The sequence below is a fragment of the Caretta caretta genome, chromosome 1, assembly GCF_965140235.1.
Source record: "Caretta caretta isolate rCarCar2 chromosome 1, rCarCar1.hap1, whole genome shotgun sequence".
Lineage (NCBI taxonomy): Eukaryota > Metazoa > Chordata > Testudines > Cheloniidae > Caretta > Caretta caretta.
The window spans coordinates 7,909,820-7,927,965 of record NC_134206.1 but is presented as its reverse complement, the minus strand read 5'-3'; the positions used below and the strand labels follow the sequence as shown (position 1 = coordinate 7,927,965).

Genomic DNA, 18,146 nt, shown 5'->3' with positions numbered 1-18,146 from the left:
CAGGCTCGGGGCACTGGGGGGCAGGGGCACCGGGGGGCAGGCTCGGGGACAGCGCGGGGCAGTGGCAGGCTCAGGGGCAGCGTGGGGCAAGCTCGGGGGCAGCGGGGGGCAGGAGCGCAGGGCAGCGGGGGGCAGGCTTGGGGCAGGGGGGCAGGCTCGGGGGCACCATGGGGCAGGCTGGGGGCAGCATGGGGCAGGAGCGCAGGGCAGCGGGGGGCAGGCAGGGGCACCGTGGGGCAGGCTCTGGGGCACTGTGGGGCAGGGGCAGGCTCGGGGGCACCGTGGGGCAGGGAGCCGGCGCCGGGCGGAGCGGGCGGCCCGGGGGGCGGAGCGCGGGGCGGTCCCGCAGCCGGCCGGAGAAGGGCGGAAGGGGAAGCAGGTGAGCGGAGGCTCGGCGCAGCCCGCGGCGGGCCGGGGAATGAGGCCGCGCCGGCCGGGCCAGCGGGAGCCGCGGCGGCCGGTTCTAGGCCGAGGGGCCGGGCCCGGCATGAGCTGAAGCGGCCGGGTCTCAGCCTGCGGGAGGCCGCCGCACCCCTGGGCGCGGGGGAAGGAGGGGAGCCCCCGCGGGTGCGGATCCGGGGCGGCGTGGGGCAGGGTCTGGGGGGTGTTGAGAGGCAGGAGCCGGGGGAGGGGTTGGGGGATAAGAGTTGGGGTGTGGCGGGGGAGCTGGGGAAGGGGTTGGGGGCAGGAGCTGGGGCAGGCAGTGGGGAGGGGTTGTGGGGGGAGGGCAGGAGCTGGGGGACGGGTTATGGGGCAGGCGTGGGGGGGAGGTGCAGGAGCCTGGGGAGGGGTTGGAGGGCAGGCATGTGGGGGGGTAGGAACCAGGGGAGGGGGTGGGGACAGGAATAGGGTTGGAGGGAGGAGCCGGTGTCTTAGAAGGAGGGTCTGTGGGGTTTCTGTTTTGCCAGCCCCCACGCTGGCTGAGGTGGGAGAACTTGGGCAGCAGCTTTGGGGGCATCTTTTAGGAGAGCACAGCCTGGGGGCTTGGGGACTCCACCTTACTCCCCAAAGGTGCTTGCTGCATGGTTGTGGCTGTGATCGAACTCGGCGGGTGTGTGGCTGAGTTTCGCTCTGTGTTTCGGGGCAAACTTGCCTAAGGCCCAGGCAAAGACTGTCTCTCCCAGCTCTGGTGGCCAATCCCACACCGCAGGAGCTCAGAGGAAGGCGCTTCCACAGAGGGGGGTGTTCATGTGTGTCCTTCCTTCCCTCCCAGTAACTGGAGATGTTTGCTTAAAATGCAGACTGCCCTGGTCTTTTACCAGAAGGGGCTGACAAAGGAGGTGACCACCCCAGTGGCTTCGGTCTGTGTGCGCAGGGACCGCTTGCCTGTCTCTGGGTTACAAGCCAGGATGACTGTGTCACCTCTGGCCTCCCTGCCTGAGTAGGAAAGGGATGCTCTGTGTTTAAAGACGCTTTCCCTCACCTGCAGGTCTAGTGGCTTTGGTCAGTGATTTCCAGGCTGGACAAAGCCATGGATAGAATAGACTGGGGAGAACAATCCTGCATTGGCTGGAGAGACTAGAATAGACTAAATTCGCTTCTATTCTGTGACTGTATTGTTACGTTCGAGTTGCTTCCCTCTAAGGGTAGGTCTACACTTAGGATGGCGTGTAGAGTACAGACACTGCATGCCAGGTAACATGGTGTCACGGAGTCCCTGGGCGATGCTCTGGAACTGCTCCCCATGAAGCCAGTCAGGACTCTGGGGAAGTCTCCTTTCTGTGAGCAGCCTGTCTTCAGGACACACAGGTCACACAGCTTCCACCTTCCTGGGTCTGACCTCGGAGCATTCAGCATCCTCTGCCCCTCCGTGCGCTTCCCCCAGCGAGTCCGCTCAGGCGGGGCTCCTGGGGAAGCCAGAGGGCCCTGGACCCCAACTTCACAGTCAGACGTGACTATCAGCCAGCCAGTAAAACAGAGGTTTATTAGACGACAGGAACATGGTCTAAAACAGAGCTTGCAGGTGCAGAGAACAGGACCCCTCAGCTGGGTCCATTTTGGGGGGCAGTGAGCCAGACAACCACATTCTGCACTTCACTCCATGTCCCACCCAGCCCCAAACTGAAAACTCCCTCCAGCCCCTCCTCCTCTGGGCTTTGTTCCTTTCCCCAGGCCAGTAGGTCACCTGATTCCTTTGTTCTCCAACCGTTTAGCTCTCACCTTGCAGGGGGGAAGGGCCCAGGCCACCAGTTGCCAGGAAACAGGGTGTCGGCCATTCTCTGTGTCCAGACCCCTGCACACACCTGCCCTCTAGGGATCTGCAATGATTATACACCCTTACCCCACCACCTAGATACTTAAGAACTGCTTAGGGGAAACTGAGGCACCCCCACACTATTCAGAGGAGACATTAAGAATAGCCCCACTTCGTCACACTCTTCTGTGACTGTATTGTTACGTTTGAGTTGCTTCCCGCTAAGGGTAGGTCTACACTTAGGATGGCGTGTAGAGTACAGACACTGCATGCCCAGCTAACATGGGTATGAATAGCAGTGTAGCCGGTGAGGCATGGCTTAGGCAAGTGTAGACAAGGCCTTAGTGCAGGGGTGGGCAAACTTTTGGCCCGAGGGCCACATCTGGGTATGGAAATTGTATGGCAGGCCATGAATGCTCATGAAATTGGGGTGTGACTGGGGGTGCGGGCTCTGGGGTGGGGTTGGGGGTGCAGGACGGTGCTCCAGGATGTGACCAAGGGGTTTGGAGGGTGGGAGGGGGATCAGGGCTGGGAGGGGGGGCAAGGGTGCAGGCTCCAGGCAGCGCTTACCTCAAGCAGCTCCCAGAAGCAGCAGCATGTCCCCCCTCCAGCTCCAATGTGGAGGCATGGCCAGGCAGCTCTGCGCACTGCCCTGTCTGCAGGCGCCGCCCTTGTAGCTCCCATTGGCTGCAGTTCCCGGCTAATGGGAGCTGCGGGGGCAGCGTCCGGAGCCCCCAGACTGCTCTTACGGGTAAGAGCTGGAGGGGGGACATGCCACTGCTTCCAGGAGCTGTGTGGAGCAGGGCAAGCCCCAGACCCTGCTCCCCGGAGGAAGCTCGAGGGCAGGATTAAAATGTCTGGAGGGCCAGATGCGGCCCCTAGGCCGTAGTTTGCCCACCCCTGCCTTAGTGGCCCAAACTAACCATTGCCCCATCGTTTTTGATGCTGTAACCCTATTGCCTCTGACGTGATGAAGGCTGATCTATAGAACTGAAATTCTTAGAATGCAGATGCGACTCCCATAAGATTATGGCACAGATAAATAACAATGTTTCCTTAATAGAGCCACAGCTGTGTGCTTAGTGCAGACAAATGAGGAGACACTGTCCCTGACTCCAGGAGCTCATAACCTAAAGCAGACACCAGCAGGAAAAAAACGCAGTTCAGATGCCAACTATTAAATCCGGTCCTGACTTACACCCTGTGTGGTAATTGGCTTCATGGCAGGTTTGTCCCGGTTGTATAAGGTGTGAGGTAGGGACAGCCTGACTATTTTCAGGGCCCCTCCTCAGCAATCTCAGGCCCGGATCCAGAGAGTAGCTGAGCATTTGTAACTCCCACTGTCTTCAGTGGGGATGGTGGGTGCACAGCCCTGGGGTTTAGGCCATAGGCTTGCATGACCCATTTGCAATCCCTTCCTGGCGCTGGTCCTAGAAGGGGGAACGGGTACCTGAATCAGTTTAGGTGTAGCTTTCTCACCCCAGCTGCCATAAGGGAGCCTTAAACAATGAGTAGCTGAGTGTGAGTATGGAGATCCAAGCAATTGTTCATATTGCTTGTATTTAAGGACCAGCCCTGGGTATATGCAGATTCGAACGCAGGATTACAGGGGTGAAAGGCTCTTGCAGTACAGTATAGGAAAGAAAGAGTTAATACCACACCAGTCCTTCCCAGGAAGCAAATTCTGACAGCATGTTCAGTTCGACTTATACAGACGGTGTGCTTCCCAAATTCCCCCTTAAACTAGCCATCTTTGATACCATGGCTGTTTACAAGTTGTCACGGAGTCCCTGGGCGATGCTCTGGAACTGCTCCCCATGAAGTCAGTCAGGACTCTGGGGTAGTCGCCTTTCTGTGAGCAGCCTGTCTTCAGGACACACAGCTCACACAGCTTCCACCTTCCTGGGTCTGACCTCGGAGCATTCAGCATCCTCTGCCCCTCCGTGCGCTTTCCCCCAGCGAGTCCGCTCAGGCGGGGCTCCTGGGGAAGCCAGAGGGTCCTGCACCCCAACTTCGCAGTCAGATGTGACTCTCAGCCAGCCAGTAAAACAGAAGGTTTATTAGACTACAGGAACATGGTCTAAAACAGAGCTTGCAGGTGTAGAGAACGGGACCCCTCAGCTGGGTCCATTCTGGGGGGCAGTGAGCCAGACAACCACGTCTGCACTTCACTCCATGTCCCAGCCAGCCCCAAACTGAAAAACCCCTCCAGCCCCTCCTCCTCTGGGCTTTGTTCCTTTCCCGGGCCAGGAGGTCACCTGATTCCTTTGTTCTCCAACCCTTCAGCTCTCACCTTGCAGGGGGGGAAGGGCCCAGGCCATCAGTTGCCAGGAAACAGGGTGTCGGCCATTCTCTGTGTCCAGACTCCTGCACACACATGCCCTCTAGGGCACTGCAATGATCATACACCCTTACCCCACCACCTAGATACTTAAGAACTGCCTAGGGGAAACTGAGGCACCCCCACACTATTCAGAGGAAACATTAAGAACAGTCCCACTTCGTCACATCTCTCCCCCCTTCGAGATCGAACTGAGCGGGGTCACTTTAGCCGGTGACCTGGGGAAGTTCGAAGCCACCAACGTTCCCATGGATGCCCCAGCATCTCTCCCATTCCTTGGTAGGAGTTACACCAGGCCCTTCCAGTTTCACGCCCTCCCTTAGGTCAGGGGTGGTCGATAGCACTCGCAGGCCGCATGTGGGAAGGTTTATGCAGCCCATGCCCTTTGGCCACCCCAAGAATGTCTCCCCATTGACCATCACCTTCTACTCCCACTGGAGGTCCGGGGGGCCTGGCCCCAGGAAACTCCACACAGACATATAGGTTGGGGTCAGGAGTGGGAGCCTGTCCACATCCCCAACCACCTGGCTGACGGAGTCTATGGCCTTGGGACCCAGCAAGGGAGCTAGACACCGGGGCTTTTCCGCAGGGTCCCCTTGGTTCAAATCGCCAGCCTGCTCAAAGGCAGTGAGGTGGGCATCCACACACCCCCCCTCCTTAACCAGGGGCAGCAATTTAGTCTCGAGGTTCCCTGCGGAACTGGCCCCCCGGGATCTATCCCCACTCACCCCGGGGAGGTCCCCTAGGCCTCTCCGCTCCACCTCCGCCAGTTCATGCTGCTGCTGCTTCTGCAGCTCTTTCTCGGGCTCTCGCTGTCTCCCACGGTCCTCTTGCTCTCTCAGACTCAGCTGCAATCCCGTCCGTCTTGATCCCCCGATGGGGAACCCGATCATGAAGACCCTCGTCTGGTCGGGGACAGGAGTCTTGGCGATGCCTGGCTCCCGCTTCAGCTGCTCCCAGATCCTGCTATAGCCCCAGTTGGGGTCAGGAATCTGTTCCTTAGAGCGGTCATCCTCCTCCAGCTGCACGATTAACTCTGCTTTGGTGAACTTTCCAATGCTCAACCCTCTCTTTCTGCACAGGGTTACAATGTCCTTCTTAAGGAGACGGTGACAGGCCATCACTCCGCTCCTCCCAAGTTGTTGTGGACTCACAGGCCCGTGTGTTCTCAGCTCCCCACGGTTTCCAGGGAGAACCCCTAGTGTGCCAGCCCTTCTCGAGGTCACCACCTCTTTGCCAGGGTCGAGCTGCAGACTCCTCCGCCCCTTGGACTGCTTGCTGCAATCCCCAGGGGGACCCCATTACTGCACAGTCCTTCTCGCTGGTCACACACTCCCAGGGGTTAACCGCCCCCCGAAACCGCTCCTTTCTGAGCCTTCAGCAGGCCTGGTCCTCGGCAATCCCCCTTCGTGTTACTGCTCCCCAGTCACTTACTGCAGGAAGCGCCATCCACGGGGTGCAGTACATCCCACCACTGCCACCAGTTGTCACGGAGTTCCTGGGCGATGCTCTGGAACTGCTCCCCATGAAGTCAGTCAGGACTCTGGGGCAGTCGCCTTTCTGTGAGCAGCCTGTCTTCAGGACACACAGCTCACACAGCTTCCACCTTCCTGGGTCTGACCTCGGAGCATTCAGCATCCTCTGCCCCTCCGTGCGCTTTCCCCCAGCGAGTCCGCTCAGGCGGGGCTCCTGGGGAAGCCAGAGGGTCCTGCACCCCAACTTCGCAGTCAGATGTGACTCTCAGCCAGCCAGTAAAACAGAAGGTTTATTAGACTACAGGAACATGGTCTAAAACAGAGCTTGCAGGTGCAGAGAACGGGACCCCTCAGCTGGGTCCATTCTGGGGGGCAGTGAGCCAGACAACCACGTCTGCACTTCACTCCATGTCCCAGCCAGCCCCAAACTGAAAAACCCCTCCAGCCCCTCCTCCTCTGGGCTTTGTTCCTTTCCCGGGCCAGGAGGTCACCTGATTCCTTTGTTCTCCAACCCTTCAGCTCTCACCTTGCAGGGGGGGAAGGGCCCAGGCCATCAGTTGCCAGGAAACAGGGTGTCGGCCATTCTCTGTGTCCAGACTCCTGCACACACATGCCCTCTAGGGCACTGCAATGATCATACACCCTTACCCCACCACCTAGATACTTAAGAACTGCCTAGGGGAAACTGAGGCACCCCCACACTATTCAGAGGAAACGTTAAGAACAGTCCCACTTCGTCACACAAGTCCCAGCACTGTTCACGTCACTTCAAGTTTAATTAGTCAGCTCCATCTTTGGTGCCTCCCTGTACTTTCCCATCTTTGGTTTTGAATATTAAATTCCAAACATAAAGAGGCATGAAGATACACCTATGCAAAGCATTCACATTTCTTAAGTTATTTCCTTCCATCACATTGCTGATTTGGTTCATAACACTTGTACGTCTAGCTTTTGGCAGTTTTTGTATTTGCGAAGCCCAGTGCCATGCTATATTTGTCCTGGGGCATTGTGAGATATATGCCTCAGCATGTGCGAGCAAGAATAAACATAGTACAATTTAGCATGATTACACAACACGTACATATTAGATTAATACCACACATATAATATCTATTAATATGGGGTGGGGGGAGTGTGCGTATATGTGACCATAATGCCTAGAGAGGCCTCACTGAGAGTGCTTAATCAGGCAAACTGCAAAGAATGGGGTAGGCATTCCCCAAAAGTGGTGGTCCTTCCTAAATAATTAGATTTACCCAGCCAGTAACGAAACAGTTTCTATATTACCTTACTGGTTACCAAGAAGCCCAAAAATACAGTTTCCCTTAAGTAATTCAGCCCTGGGCTCCCACCCGGACAGCCAAGTCAAATGTGGTGAGGATTACTTAAAATCTTTTTCACCATATATAAAGTTTTACCAATCCCAAGAGATCGGAAACATTACCCAGCAGGTCAGTGAATATTTCAGATCTTACCCAAATACATGCTTCCAGCCAATTCTTATTAACTAAACTAAGATTTATTAAAAAGGAAAAGAAAGAGTTATTGTGGTTAAAGATCATTATGCATACAGATATAAGTACGCCAACATTTTTATGGCTGACTTACAACAACTCTTCCTCAGCTCTCGTCCCCTAATGCCCTACTCTACTTGCGCTACATTGATGACATCATCATCTGGACCCATGGAAAAGAAGCCCTTGAGGAATTCCACCATGATTTCAACAATTTCCATCCCACCATCAACCTCATCCTGGACCAGTCCACACAAGAGATCCACTTCCTGAACACTACAATGCTAATAAGCAATGATCACATAAACACCACTGTATACCAGAAACCTACTGACTGCTATTCCTACCTACATGCCTCCAGCTTTCATCCAGACCACACCACACGATCCATTGTCTACAGCCAAGCTCTACGATACAACCGTATTTGCTCCAACCCCTCAGACAGAGACAAACACCTACAAGAGCTCTATCAAGCGTTCTTACAACTACAATACCCACCTGCGGAAGTGAAGAAACAGATTGACAGAGCCAGAAGAATTCCCAAAAGTCACCTACTACAGGACAGGCCCAACAAAGAAAATAACAGAACTCCACTAGCCGTCACCTTCAACCCCCAACTAAAACCTCTCCAATGCATCATCAAGGATCTACAAGCTATCCAGAAGGACAACCCATCACTCTCACAGATCTTGGGAGACAGGCCAGTCCTTGCTTACAGACAGCCCCCGAACCTGAAGCAAATACTCACCAGCAACCACACACCACACAACAGAACCACTAACCCAGGAACCTATCCTTGCAACAAAGCCCGTTGCCAACTGTGTCCACATATCTATTCAGGGGACACCACCATAGGGCCTAATCACATCAGCCACACTATCAGAGGCTTGTTCACCTACACATCTACCAATGTGATATGTGCCAGCAATGCCCCTCTGCCATGTACATTATCCAAACCGGACAGTCTCTATGTAAAAGAATAAATGGACACAAATCAGACATCAAGAATTATAACATTCAAAAAACAGTCGGAGAACACTTCAATCTCGGTCACTCGATTACAGACCTAAAAGTGGGAATTCTTCAACAAAATAACTTGAAAAACAGACTCCAAGGAGAGACTGCTGAATTGGAATTAATTTGCAAACTGGATACAATTAACTTAGGCTTGAATGAAGACTGGGAGTGGATGGGTTATTACACAAAGTAAAACTATTTCCCCATGTTTACCTCCCCCCGCCCCACTGTTCCTCAGATGTTCTTGTCAACTGCTGGAAATGGCCCACCTTGATTATCACTACAAAAGGTTTTTTCCCCCCCTCGCTCTCCTGCTGGTAATAGCTCACCTTACCTGATCATTCTCATTACAGTGTGTATGGTAACACCCATTGTTTCATGTTCTCTGTGTATATAAATCTCCCCACTGTATTTTCCACTGAATGCATTCGATGCAGTGAGCTGTAGCTCACGAAAGCTTCTGCTCAAATAAATTTGTTAGTCTCTAAGGAGCCACAAGTCCTCGTTTTCTTTTTGCGGATACAGACTAACACGGCTGCTACTCTGAAACAGATATGAGTATAGTTCTTAAGTCAGTTTCATAGCAGAGATGGTGAGCTGCCTGTAGAGCCTGGCAGCTGCGCCACAATGCTATCCAGAACCACCTGGTGAAAGCCATCGCACCGTGCTTAGGGGAGGTCGCCGTGAACTGCGCCATCCCCAGTACTGACAGCCAGTTGCGACCCGACGTGGTAGTCACCGACAAGGCCCAGAAAAAGATCATCCTTGTCGACATCACGGTCTCCTTCGAGAACAGGACCCTGGCCTTCCGCGAAGCCCAAGCTCGTAAGCTGGAAAAATACGCCCCACTGGCCGACACCCTGAGAGCGAAGGGCTACGAGGTGCAGATGGACGCCCTGATCGTCGGAGCCCTGGGCGCTTGGGACCCCTGCAACGAGCGTGTGCTGCGGACCTGTGGGATCGGTCGACGCTACACACGGCTCATGTGGCACTTCATAGTCTCGGACACCATCCGATGGTCCAGGGACATCTGCATCAAACACATCACCAGCCACCGACAGTACCAGGAGGTGTGAGCCGGTACGACATCGTGCATCAACTGTGGGAAAGGGACTGAGAGACTTTTTCCATTGGACCATATGAACTGGAACCATAAACTCACTGAACATTAAATCCCACCAAATGAGGGTAGATCCATCCTCATCATCGTATCCACTCATTATACTCCACACCTGAACATAGCCATTATATGGAAAACATACCCCCATATCTCAATGTCTGTACTTTGACCCATTAAACTTTTACCCCCAATCGGGAGATTGCAGATTATGTATTCCTTATGCCACCTGTTCCTAAACCGAATTTTGCAGCCCTTGATAATCTGTACCTTATTCCCTGATAACCAGAAACTTCTATGCTTAAACTCTGTACTGTTTTCTTTTTACTTCAACATTATCTTAATAAAATTATTAAATCTGTTCTTATCTTTTCTTCCAGAATTAATTCCATAGTCTATAGACCAATAGGCAATCCGTGTATATAATTGGTTCACATCCTTCCATAAGAATTTTCAGGGACATCCCAGGGTACCTGAAGACCTCAGTCTTGCAGCTTGCTTCCCCTGACAAAGTTTAAGCAGATGTGAGATGACAGGATCCTTGAGTTCTTTTATAGATCTCTGGCAGGTTACGATAGCCTCTTGATAGCAGATAATACAGTGGACCTTCCTTGGATGAAGAATAGATAATACACATTGTTGCTTTGAAGTCAATTCCTATTTGCTATGTATACACAGGTAATTAGTTGCATTGATTAGCATAATGCAATTGACCATTCAAACGTTCACAGGTAGTTTGCTACAAACTTCAAAGAGAAATAAAGACAATGATATTACACCACGTTTCATCTAATTGCTAATATTCCCTTTTGCTCTCTGTATCAATAGAATATTAGTAACAAAATGTTGCAGACAGAAACTGATGTTTAGCGTCTACATGCTAATTAGATCACACTGTTAAACTCCTAACGGTTTAACTCTGACAAAGACAGTTAGTATTTACTTCTAATTCTATGACAATATCGGTTTGCGTTTCAAAGGATTTAGTCCACTTACGTGGCTTTGATAATTATCTACAAGAAATGGCCCTGTTTACCATTTCAGTACTTCTCTAATATGTTCTTAAAAGTTGATCTGGGTCACTTTAGCCTGCTGGTTGCTTAACCCTTTCTGGCTCAGTGTCACAGTACATAACCTATATGTATTGGCTAACAGCAGATTACAGTTGTATGCATTTGACCCGCTGAAGTGCTCTTGGAGATGATTGTTGCAGTAGTAGAAAGGACATTCTTCAAATAGTTGCTTCTTGCTTTCAGGTCCAGCAACATGTTTCAGGTGCCACTGCCACTGGATCGAGATGGGATCCTCTTCCGGCTCCGCTTTACCACCCTGGCTGTCGGGACCGTGTGTTGCCCGCTGTTTGGATTCCTTTTCTGCGTGATCTGGTCTCTGCTGTTCCACTTTCAGGAAACGACAGCTACTCACTGCGGTGTACGTGCCTTCAGCTTGGTAGAGAACTTAAAGGGACCCACTAGACCCTGAGAGCAAAATCTGTTAAAGATGTGATTTCTCAAAGAATGGCAGTGTTGTCTAGTGAATAGAGTAGGAGACCTGGGCATCAGAAGTCCTGTGTTTTATTCCTGGCTTCCCTGGAGCTCAATAGGTGCTGTGTGAACTTGAGCAAGTTACTTTCTTTCTCTGTGCCTCAATTTCCTGATGTGGGAGCTAGGGACAGAACTTGCCCTTGTTAAGCACTCCGACATCTTAGAGAGCTGTAAATTGACCTATTCGCCTACAAAATCCCAATGCCTCTTCAACAAACTCTCCTTTTTCTCCCAGGTCCCCAATTACCTCCCCTCCATCAGTGCCGCGATTGGCGGCGAGACCCCTCAGCGCTACGTGTGGCGTTTCTGCATTGGCGTCCACTCGGCGCCCCGCTTCCTGGTGGCCATCGCGTACCGGAACCATTACCACAGCTGTCACTGCGCGCACCCTCGCTACCCACGGCTGTGCCGCATCAACTTCGCCCTCAACGTGCTCGAAAACCTCGCTCTCCTTTTGCTGACGTACGTCTCTTCCTCGGAAAACTATGGTAGGTTTCTACAGCGTGCTGTGCTGATTCTCTGGGTCGTAACAATTGGGGTTCTGCACAGTCGTGAGTCACTTAATTACAGTTGTTTTTTTAATTTTTTTATTAGTGCTTATTTTTGGGATCATCGGTTCAGGAGAAAAATCAATAAAAATGCACACGTTCCATTAAAATCCATGGGCCCTGTATTAATAAAAATACCTGGGACTTGTATGTAGCAAGTGTTAACTAATTGATCCTCATGGTAGGGACGCGACATGGCCAAGATCACAGAGGAAGTCAGCGTTAGAGCTGGGATTGGAATTTAGGACTTCTTTGCTCAAAGTTGTGCACTCAGGCTGTGTCCCCCACTCTGCCACTTGCCCCATTGCAATAAGAAACACTACAGTCCGGGTTGAGTCTGGCTTGCATTCTAACTGCTTCTTTAGTTGCTTATAACTTTATCTCCGATAATTTCCTGTGTTTGGTCTCAAGGAAGGTGCTCTCATGGACTGGTAACTGGTTAAAAGGCAGGAAACAAAGGGTAGGAATAAATGGTTAGTTTTCAGAACGGAGAGAGGTAAATAGTCGGGTCCCCCAGGGGTCTGTACTGGGACAAGTCCTGTTCAACATATTCATAGATGATCTGGAAAAAGGCGTAAACAGTGAGGTGGCAAAATTTGCAGATGATACAAAACTACTCAAAATAGTTACGTCCCAGGCAGACGGTGAAGAGCTACAAAAGGATCCCGCAAAACTGGGTGACTAGGCAACAAAATGGCAGATGACATTCAATGTTGATAAATGCAAAGTAATGCACATTGGAAAACATAATCCCAACTATACATATGCAATGATGGGGTCTAAATTGGCTGTTACCACTCAAGAAAGAGATCTTGGTGTCATTGTGGATGGTTCTCTGAAAACATCCACTCCATGTGCAGCGGCAGTCAAAAAAACTAACAGAATGTTGGGAATCATTAAGAAAGGGACAGACAGTAAGGCAGAAAATATCATATTGCCTCTGTATAAATCCATGGTACGCCCACCTCTTGAATACTGTGTGCAGATGTGGCCCTCCCATCTCAAAAAAGATATATTGGAATTGGAAAAGGTTCAGAAAAGGGCAACAAAAATTATTAGACATATGCAACAGCTTCTATATGAGGAGAGATTAATAAGACTTGGACTTTTCAGCTTGGAAAAGAGACGACTAAGGGGGGATATGATAGAGATCTATAAAATCATGAGTGGTGTGGAGAAAGTAAATCAGGAAGTGTTATTTACTCCTCCTCATAGCACAAGAACTAGGGGTCCCCAAATAAAATTAATAGGCAGCAGGTTTAAAACAAAAGGAAGTATTTTTTCACACAACGCACAGTCGACCTGCGGAACTCTTTGCCAGAGGATGTTGTGAAGGCCAAGACACTAACAGGATTCAAAAAAGAACTAGATAAGTTCTAGTTAAGTCCTAGATAAGTTCTAGATAAGTCCTATCTATCATGGAGGATAGGTCCATCAATGGCTATTAGCCAGAATGGGCAGGGATGGTGTCCCTAGCCTCTGTTTGCCAGAAGCCGAGAATGGGCAACGCGATGGATCACTTGATGATTCCCTGTTCTGTTCATTTCCTCTGGGGCACCTGGCTTTGGCCACTGTCCGAAGACAGAATACTGGGCTAGATGGATCTTTGGTCTGACCCAGTTTGGCCTTTCTTATGGAAGGTGAAGTTCTTGATTTTAAGTTAAAGCAAACTGCGTGGCCATTTTGTGTGTGGGGGGGTATCTGTGCATGGTGGGCTAGGAGATGCGCTTCTCCCATCTGTTTGCAACTGGGTAAAAATGCGTGCAGTTGGGTAACTCGGTTTAGTTAGCATGGTTTAATTTTCAGGTGTAGAGACAGACTGGTGCAGTTGTAGTCTGAATGACAATCCTGTAAGAATGGCATGATGGGCCTTTGTGTGTCTAGCATTTGTGCCAGGTTTTTGAGCTGTCACCCTGGGATCTCAAAGACAAGCTGAGTTCTTTCTGACTTGCATGTTCGCCCCAGTAACAAAGATTCTGCAAGTCAATTTCAGGCCTCAGTTACACCTGTGATAACCCCGTGAGCCCAGTTCATCCCTGGTGACTTCAGTGGAGTTCCGCCAGTGAAACCAGCCCATTGCTTTCAACTGGGTCAAATTGGTGGAGGTGGCCGGCTGTTGGAAGGTAGTTGTGGTGGTGTGTGACCCAGACTGGAACGGGTCGGACCATGGCATCGCTGCCTGCAGACGGCAGTGGAAGCAGGAGGGCGGAAAGCGGGTTTTACTAAGTGCATGTGGGAAGAAGGTGCCATTTCTGTACAGGCAACTTTCTGAGTAGAAGCCCTGGTATGAGGCAGCGACCCTCAGCAAGCCGGGCTCTAAGGCACAACAGCAGGGCCAGGGAGGCAGAGAGCAGCTGTCCTGCTGGGAGTCAGATCGGGGTGGAGCTGTCTCTGGTGTCTTGACTTGGTGGTGATGAGGTCCCGGCCTCAGTTTGCTGGGGACTGGTGATATTGCCAGGAAGGATCAGTGGCCAGTTGGCACTTGGCCGTAGACATCCGATGTAGTGGGGAGGAAAACGGTGATGATTTCACATCAGGGAGACAACCCCCAGCCCACTGAATTCAATGGGTCGTTTCCTATTGATTTCAAAGGGGCCAGGATTTCCTAGCAGGTACCGGTGGTAGAACAGGGCAACCTGTGCCCTGGCTTGGTGTCGAGTGGGTGTGTGAAAAGACAGGGTCTTGCTATGCCGCCCCTGTCGGTGTGCAGGGCAAACAGCTCAGGAGGGTGGGAGATGCAGCACCTTTTAAGCTCTCAGTGTCTCGCAGGCTCCTGCTAGTCACTTGTCTTTCTACACATGCCCTCTGCCAGTTTGCCAGATACTCTGGTTCTGCTCACCCACTCGTTGCTGGGTTGGTGCTGTTTACAGGACCTTGTCCCTTGCTGCACTAGCCTGGAACCCCTGTTCACCTCCTCACTGAGTCAGGTCCAGACGCGTCCGTTCTAGGCACTGGGCATTGTTAATGCCAGCTGTCATGGTTCACCTGTATTTCTCCCTCCGTGATCCAGCACGGGCATCCCCTCTCAGGCTTCCAGTTCCCCAGCCATCACTTCTCTGGGGTGGAGACCTGCGTCTCTCTCCCTCCTGACCAGGGCATTTCCAGGCTGCACAGCTTGCTGGCCAGGCTGTGAATACCCCAGCGAGGCAGACCGCCTCCGCAGGCCTGCTTTGCCTTCTCCTCAGAGGCTGTGAACAGTGAAGTTCCCACGCAGCTCTTGGAAAGCAAATTCATTGATGCCTAAGGTGGAGGCGCTGCAGAGAAAACGTGAAAAGCAAGCGACGAGCCTACCCCGGGGTGGGCAAACTTTTTGGCCCGGTGGCCACATCTGGGTGGGGAAATTGCATGCAGGGCCATGAATGTAGGGCTGGAACGGGGGTTGGGGTGCGGGATGTGAGAGGGGGTGCGGGGTGCAGGAAGGTGCTTAGGGCAAGGGGTTGGGGCAGAGGAGGGCTGTGGGGTGTACAAGAGGGCTCAGGGCAGGGGGTTGGGGTGCAGGAGGGGTGTGGCAGGGGGCTCAGGGCAGGGAGTTGGGGTGTGGCAGGGGGTTGGGGTGCAGGAGGGGTGTGGGGTGCGGCAGGGGGCTCAGGGCAGGGAGTTGGGGTGTGGCAGGGGGTTGGGGTGCAGGAGGGGTATGGGATGCGGCAGGGGGCTCAGGGCAGGGAGTTGGGGAGTGGCAGGGGATAGGGGTGCAGGAGGGGTGTGGGGTGCGGCGGGGGCTTAGGGCAGGGGGTTGGGGTGCAGGAGGGGTGCGGGGTGTGGCAGGGGGCTCAGGGCAGGGAGTTGGGGTGTGGCAGGGGGTTGGGGTGCAGGAGGGGTGTGGGGTGTGGCAGGGGGCTCAGGGCAGGGAGTTGGGGTGCAGGAGGGGTGTGGGGTGTGGCAGGGGGCTCAGGGCAGGGAGTTGGGGTGTGGCAGGGGGTTGGGGTGCAGGAGGGGTGCGGGGTGCGGCAGGGGGCTCAGGGCAGGGAGTTGGGGTGTGGCAGGGGGTTGGGGTGCAGGAGGGATGTGGGGTGCAGCAGGGGGCTCAGGGCAGGGGGTTGGGGTGCAGGAGGGGTGCGGGGTGCGGCAGGGGGCTCAGGGCAGGGAGTTGGGGTGCAGGAAGGGTGCGGGGTGCGGCAGGGGGCTCAGGGCAGGGAGTTGGGGTGTGGCAGGGGGTTGGGGTACAGGAGGGGTGCGGGGCGCAGCAGGGGGCTCAGGGCAGGGAGTTGGGGTGTGGCAGGGGGTCGGGGTGCGGCAGGGGGCTCAGGGCAGGGGGTTGGGGTGCAGGAGGGGTGTGGGGTGCGGCAGGGGGCTCAGGGCAGGGAGTTGGGGTACAGGAGGGGTGCGGGGCGCAGCAGGGGGCTCAGGGCAGGGAGTTGGGGTGTGGCAGGGGGTTGGGGTGCAGGAGGGGTGCGGGGCGCGGCAGGGGGCTCAGGGCAGGGAGTTGGGGTGTGGCAGGGGGTTGGGGTGCAGGGTGCGGGCTCCAGCTCGGCACTGCTTACCTGGGGTGGCTCCAGGGTGGCAGCGGCACCCCGTCCCTGTGGCCCCGGGGGAGAGGAGGGCAGAGGGCTCTGCGGGCTGCCCCTGCCTGTGGTTGCCTCCCCTGAAGTTCCCATTGGCCGTGGTTCCCCGTTCCTGGCCAGTGGGAGCTGCGGGGGGCAGTGCCTGGAGGCGAGGGCAGCGCACGGAGCCCTCTGCCCCAGGGACCGCAGGGACGTGGTGCTGGCCGCTCCCAGGAGTGGCAATCCCGCGGGCCGGATCCAGCCCGCGGGCCGTAGTTTGCCCACCCCTGACCTCCACGCTTGCTAATCAGCTCTCCCCAGCTCCAGCCAGGGCTCTGGCAGGAGGTCAGTCCTTCAAAGCATCAGGACAGTTTTCTGTGCTCGTAAGTTCATTACAGCTGTTAGCTCAGAACAAGCACCCCCCAGAATCTGAGTCAGTTCTTCACACCCTTTGGGTCTTTGATGTGTTCTCATGGACCAGGCGCTGCTTCAGCACCAGAGGGAGTACGTTTGCAGACACCTCCCCCTAGAGAGTTCCTGGGAAACCCACGTAGCTTTCAAACTTCACAGCATTTTCAATTAGTCCTTTGAAGCTCATAGCACTTCTCAGGGTTTGCATTAGTCAAGTGTGCTCCCGAGAGACATTACACATCATCTCACAATAAGACATAAACATTTGCCATTTTTAATACAGTGAACTCCTAAGATATTTAAACTTAATTTGCTACGATATTGCAGGAAATCACTGTCTGTCGCATCAATGTATTTGTTTGAAGTGTTGTAGCCAGGTTAGTCCCAGGATACGAAAGAGACAGAGTAGTTGAGGTAATAGATTTTACTGTACCAGCTTCACACAATGCACAGTTTACCTGTGGAACTCTTTGCTGGAGGATGCTGTAAAGGCCAAGACTATAACAGGGTTCAAAAAAGAATTAGATCTGTTTATGGAGGATAGGTCCATCAATGGCTGTTATCCAGGATGGACAGGGATGGTGTCCCTAACCTCTGTTTGCCAGACGCTGGGAATGGGTGACAGGGGATGGGTCACTTGATGATTCCCTGTTCTGTTCATTCCCTCTGGGGCACCTGGCACTGGCCACTGTCAGAAGACAGGACACTGGGCTAGATGGACCTTTGGTCTGACCCAGTGTGGCCGTTCTAATGTTCTGTTGGTGGAAGATACAAGCTTTTGAGCTACACAGAGGTCTTTTCCAGGTCTGGGGAAGGAAATCGGAGCGTGTGAGCTAAATATGAGTTGGGATAGATTGTTCAGCGTAAGGGGTAACGAGTTGGCATTTGCAAACCAACTGCTGAAATATTGCAATGAGCCTGTTTATGTCATCCCTAGGTCAGAAGTCTGAATCTAGCCCCAGGTGGCAGTGACAGAAAGTCCTTACCTCCTGATGGCTGTTAGGTGGCCTATCTGAAATGGGTTGGTTGGATCTCAGTGCAGTGCATTGTGGGCAAGGACCCAGGTAACAAACACCTCCAAAATGAGGCGTTAATTGGCCCTCTTGCTGGAAGCCTCTGCAGAGGGCCAAGGCCTGAATGGGCCCTGGAAACTGACCACCCCTCTCAACCCTGCAGGCACCTTGCCCAGGCCAGGTTTGGTGTGCATTACATAGATGATGAATAGGAAGCTCGCACTGCTGCAGCTCCTGGTCTCTGGATACAGGGCTTGTCACGCTAGCCCTGTTCGCTGTGCTCCTCTTCCAAGGACGGGAGGAAGCTATTTAGATTTAGACCTTCAGAGCTGGCGAGTTCCTGAAATGGGGAGCAGGGGATTTGCCAAGTTTGGGGAAAAGTGGTTGAGAAAGAAGGTATAAAGGCGTGAGAATGGGTCTGAGTGTTCCCCTCCCTGATCTTCACTGATGCGCGGTTATCCTGGGGCAAGCAGCCACCCTGATGTAAACTG

At 53.3% G+C, this 18,146-nt stretch overlaps 1 protein-coding gene across 3 annotated transcripts in view; it reads left to right on the top strand.

The window, feature by feature from the left end:
* Positions 1–324: 324 nt before the first annotated feature.
* PGAP2 (post-GPI attachment to proteins 2) overlaps positions 325–18,146 on the top strand; it is a 44,006-nt gene continuing 26,184 nt past the window's right edge. For 2 of the 3 annotated variants that reach the window (XM_048837999.2, XM_048837982.2), the window contains exons 1-3: positions 480–567; positions 10,915–11,089; positions 11,438–11,690. In XM_048837999.2, coding sequence (XP_048693956.1) covers positions 10,925–11,089; positions 11,438–11,690 — 418 coding nt within the window. In that variant the 5' untranslated portion in view covers positions 480–567; positions 10,915–10,924. Of the gene's footprint in view, positions 380–479; positions 568–10,914; positions 11,090–11,437; positions 11,691–18,146 lie in introns of those variants that run through there. The other variant, XM_048837989.2, reaches the window with a different exon arrangement.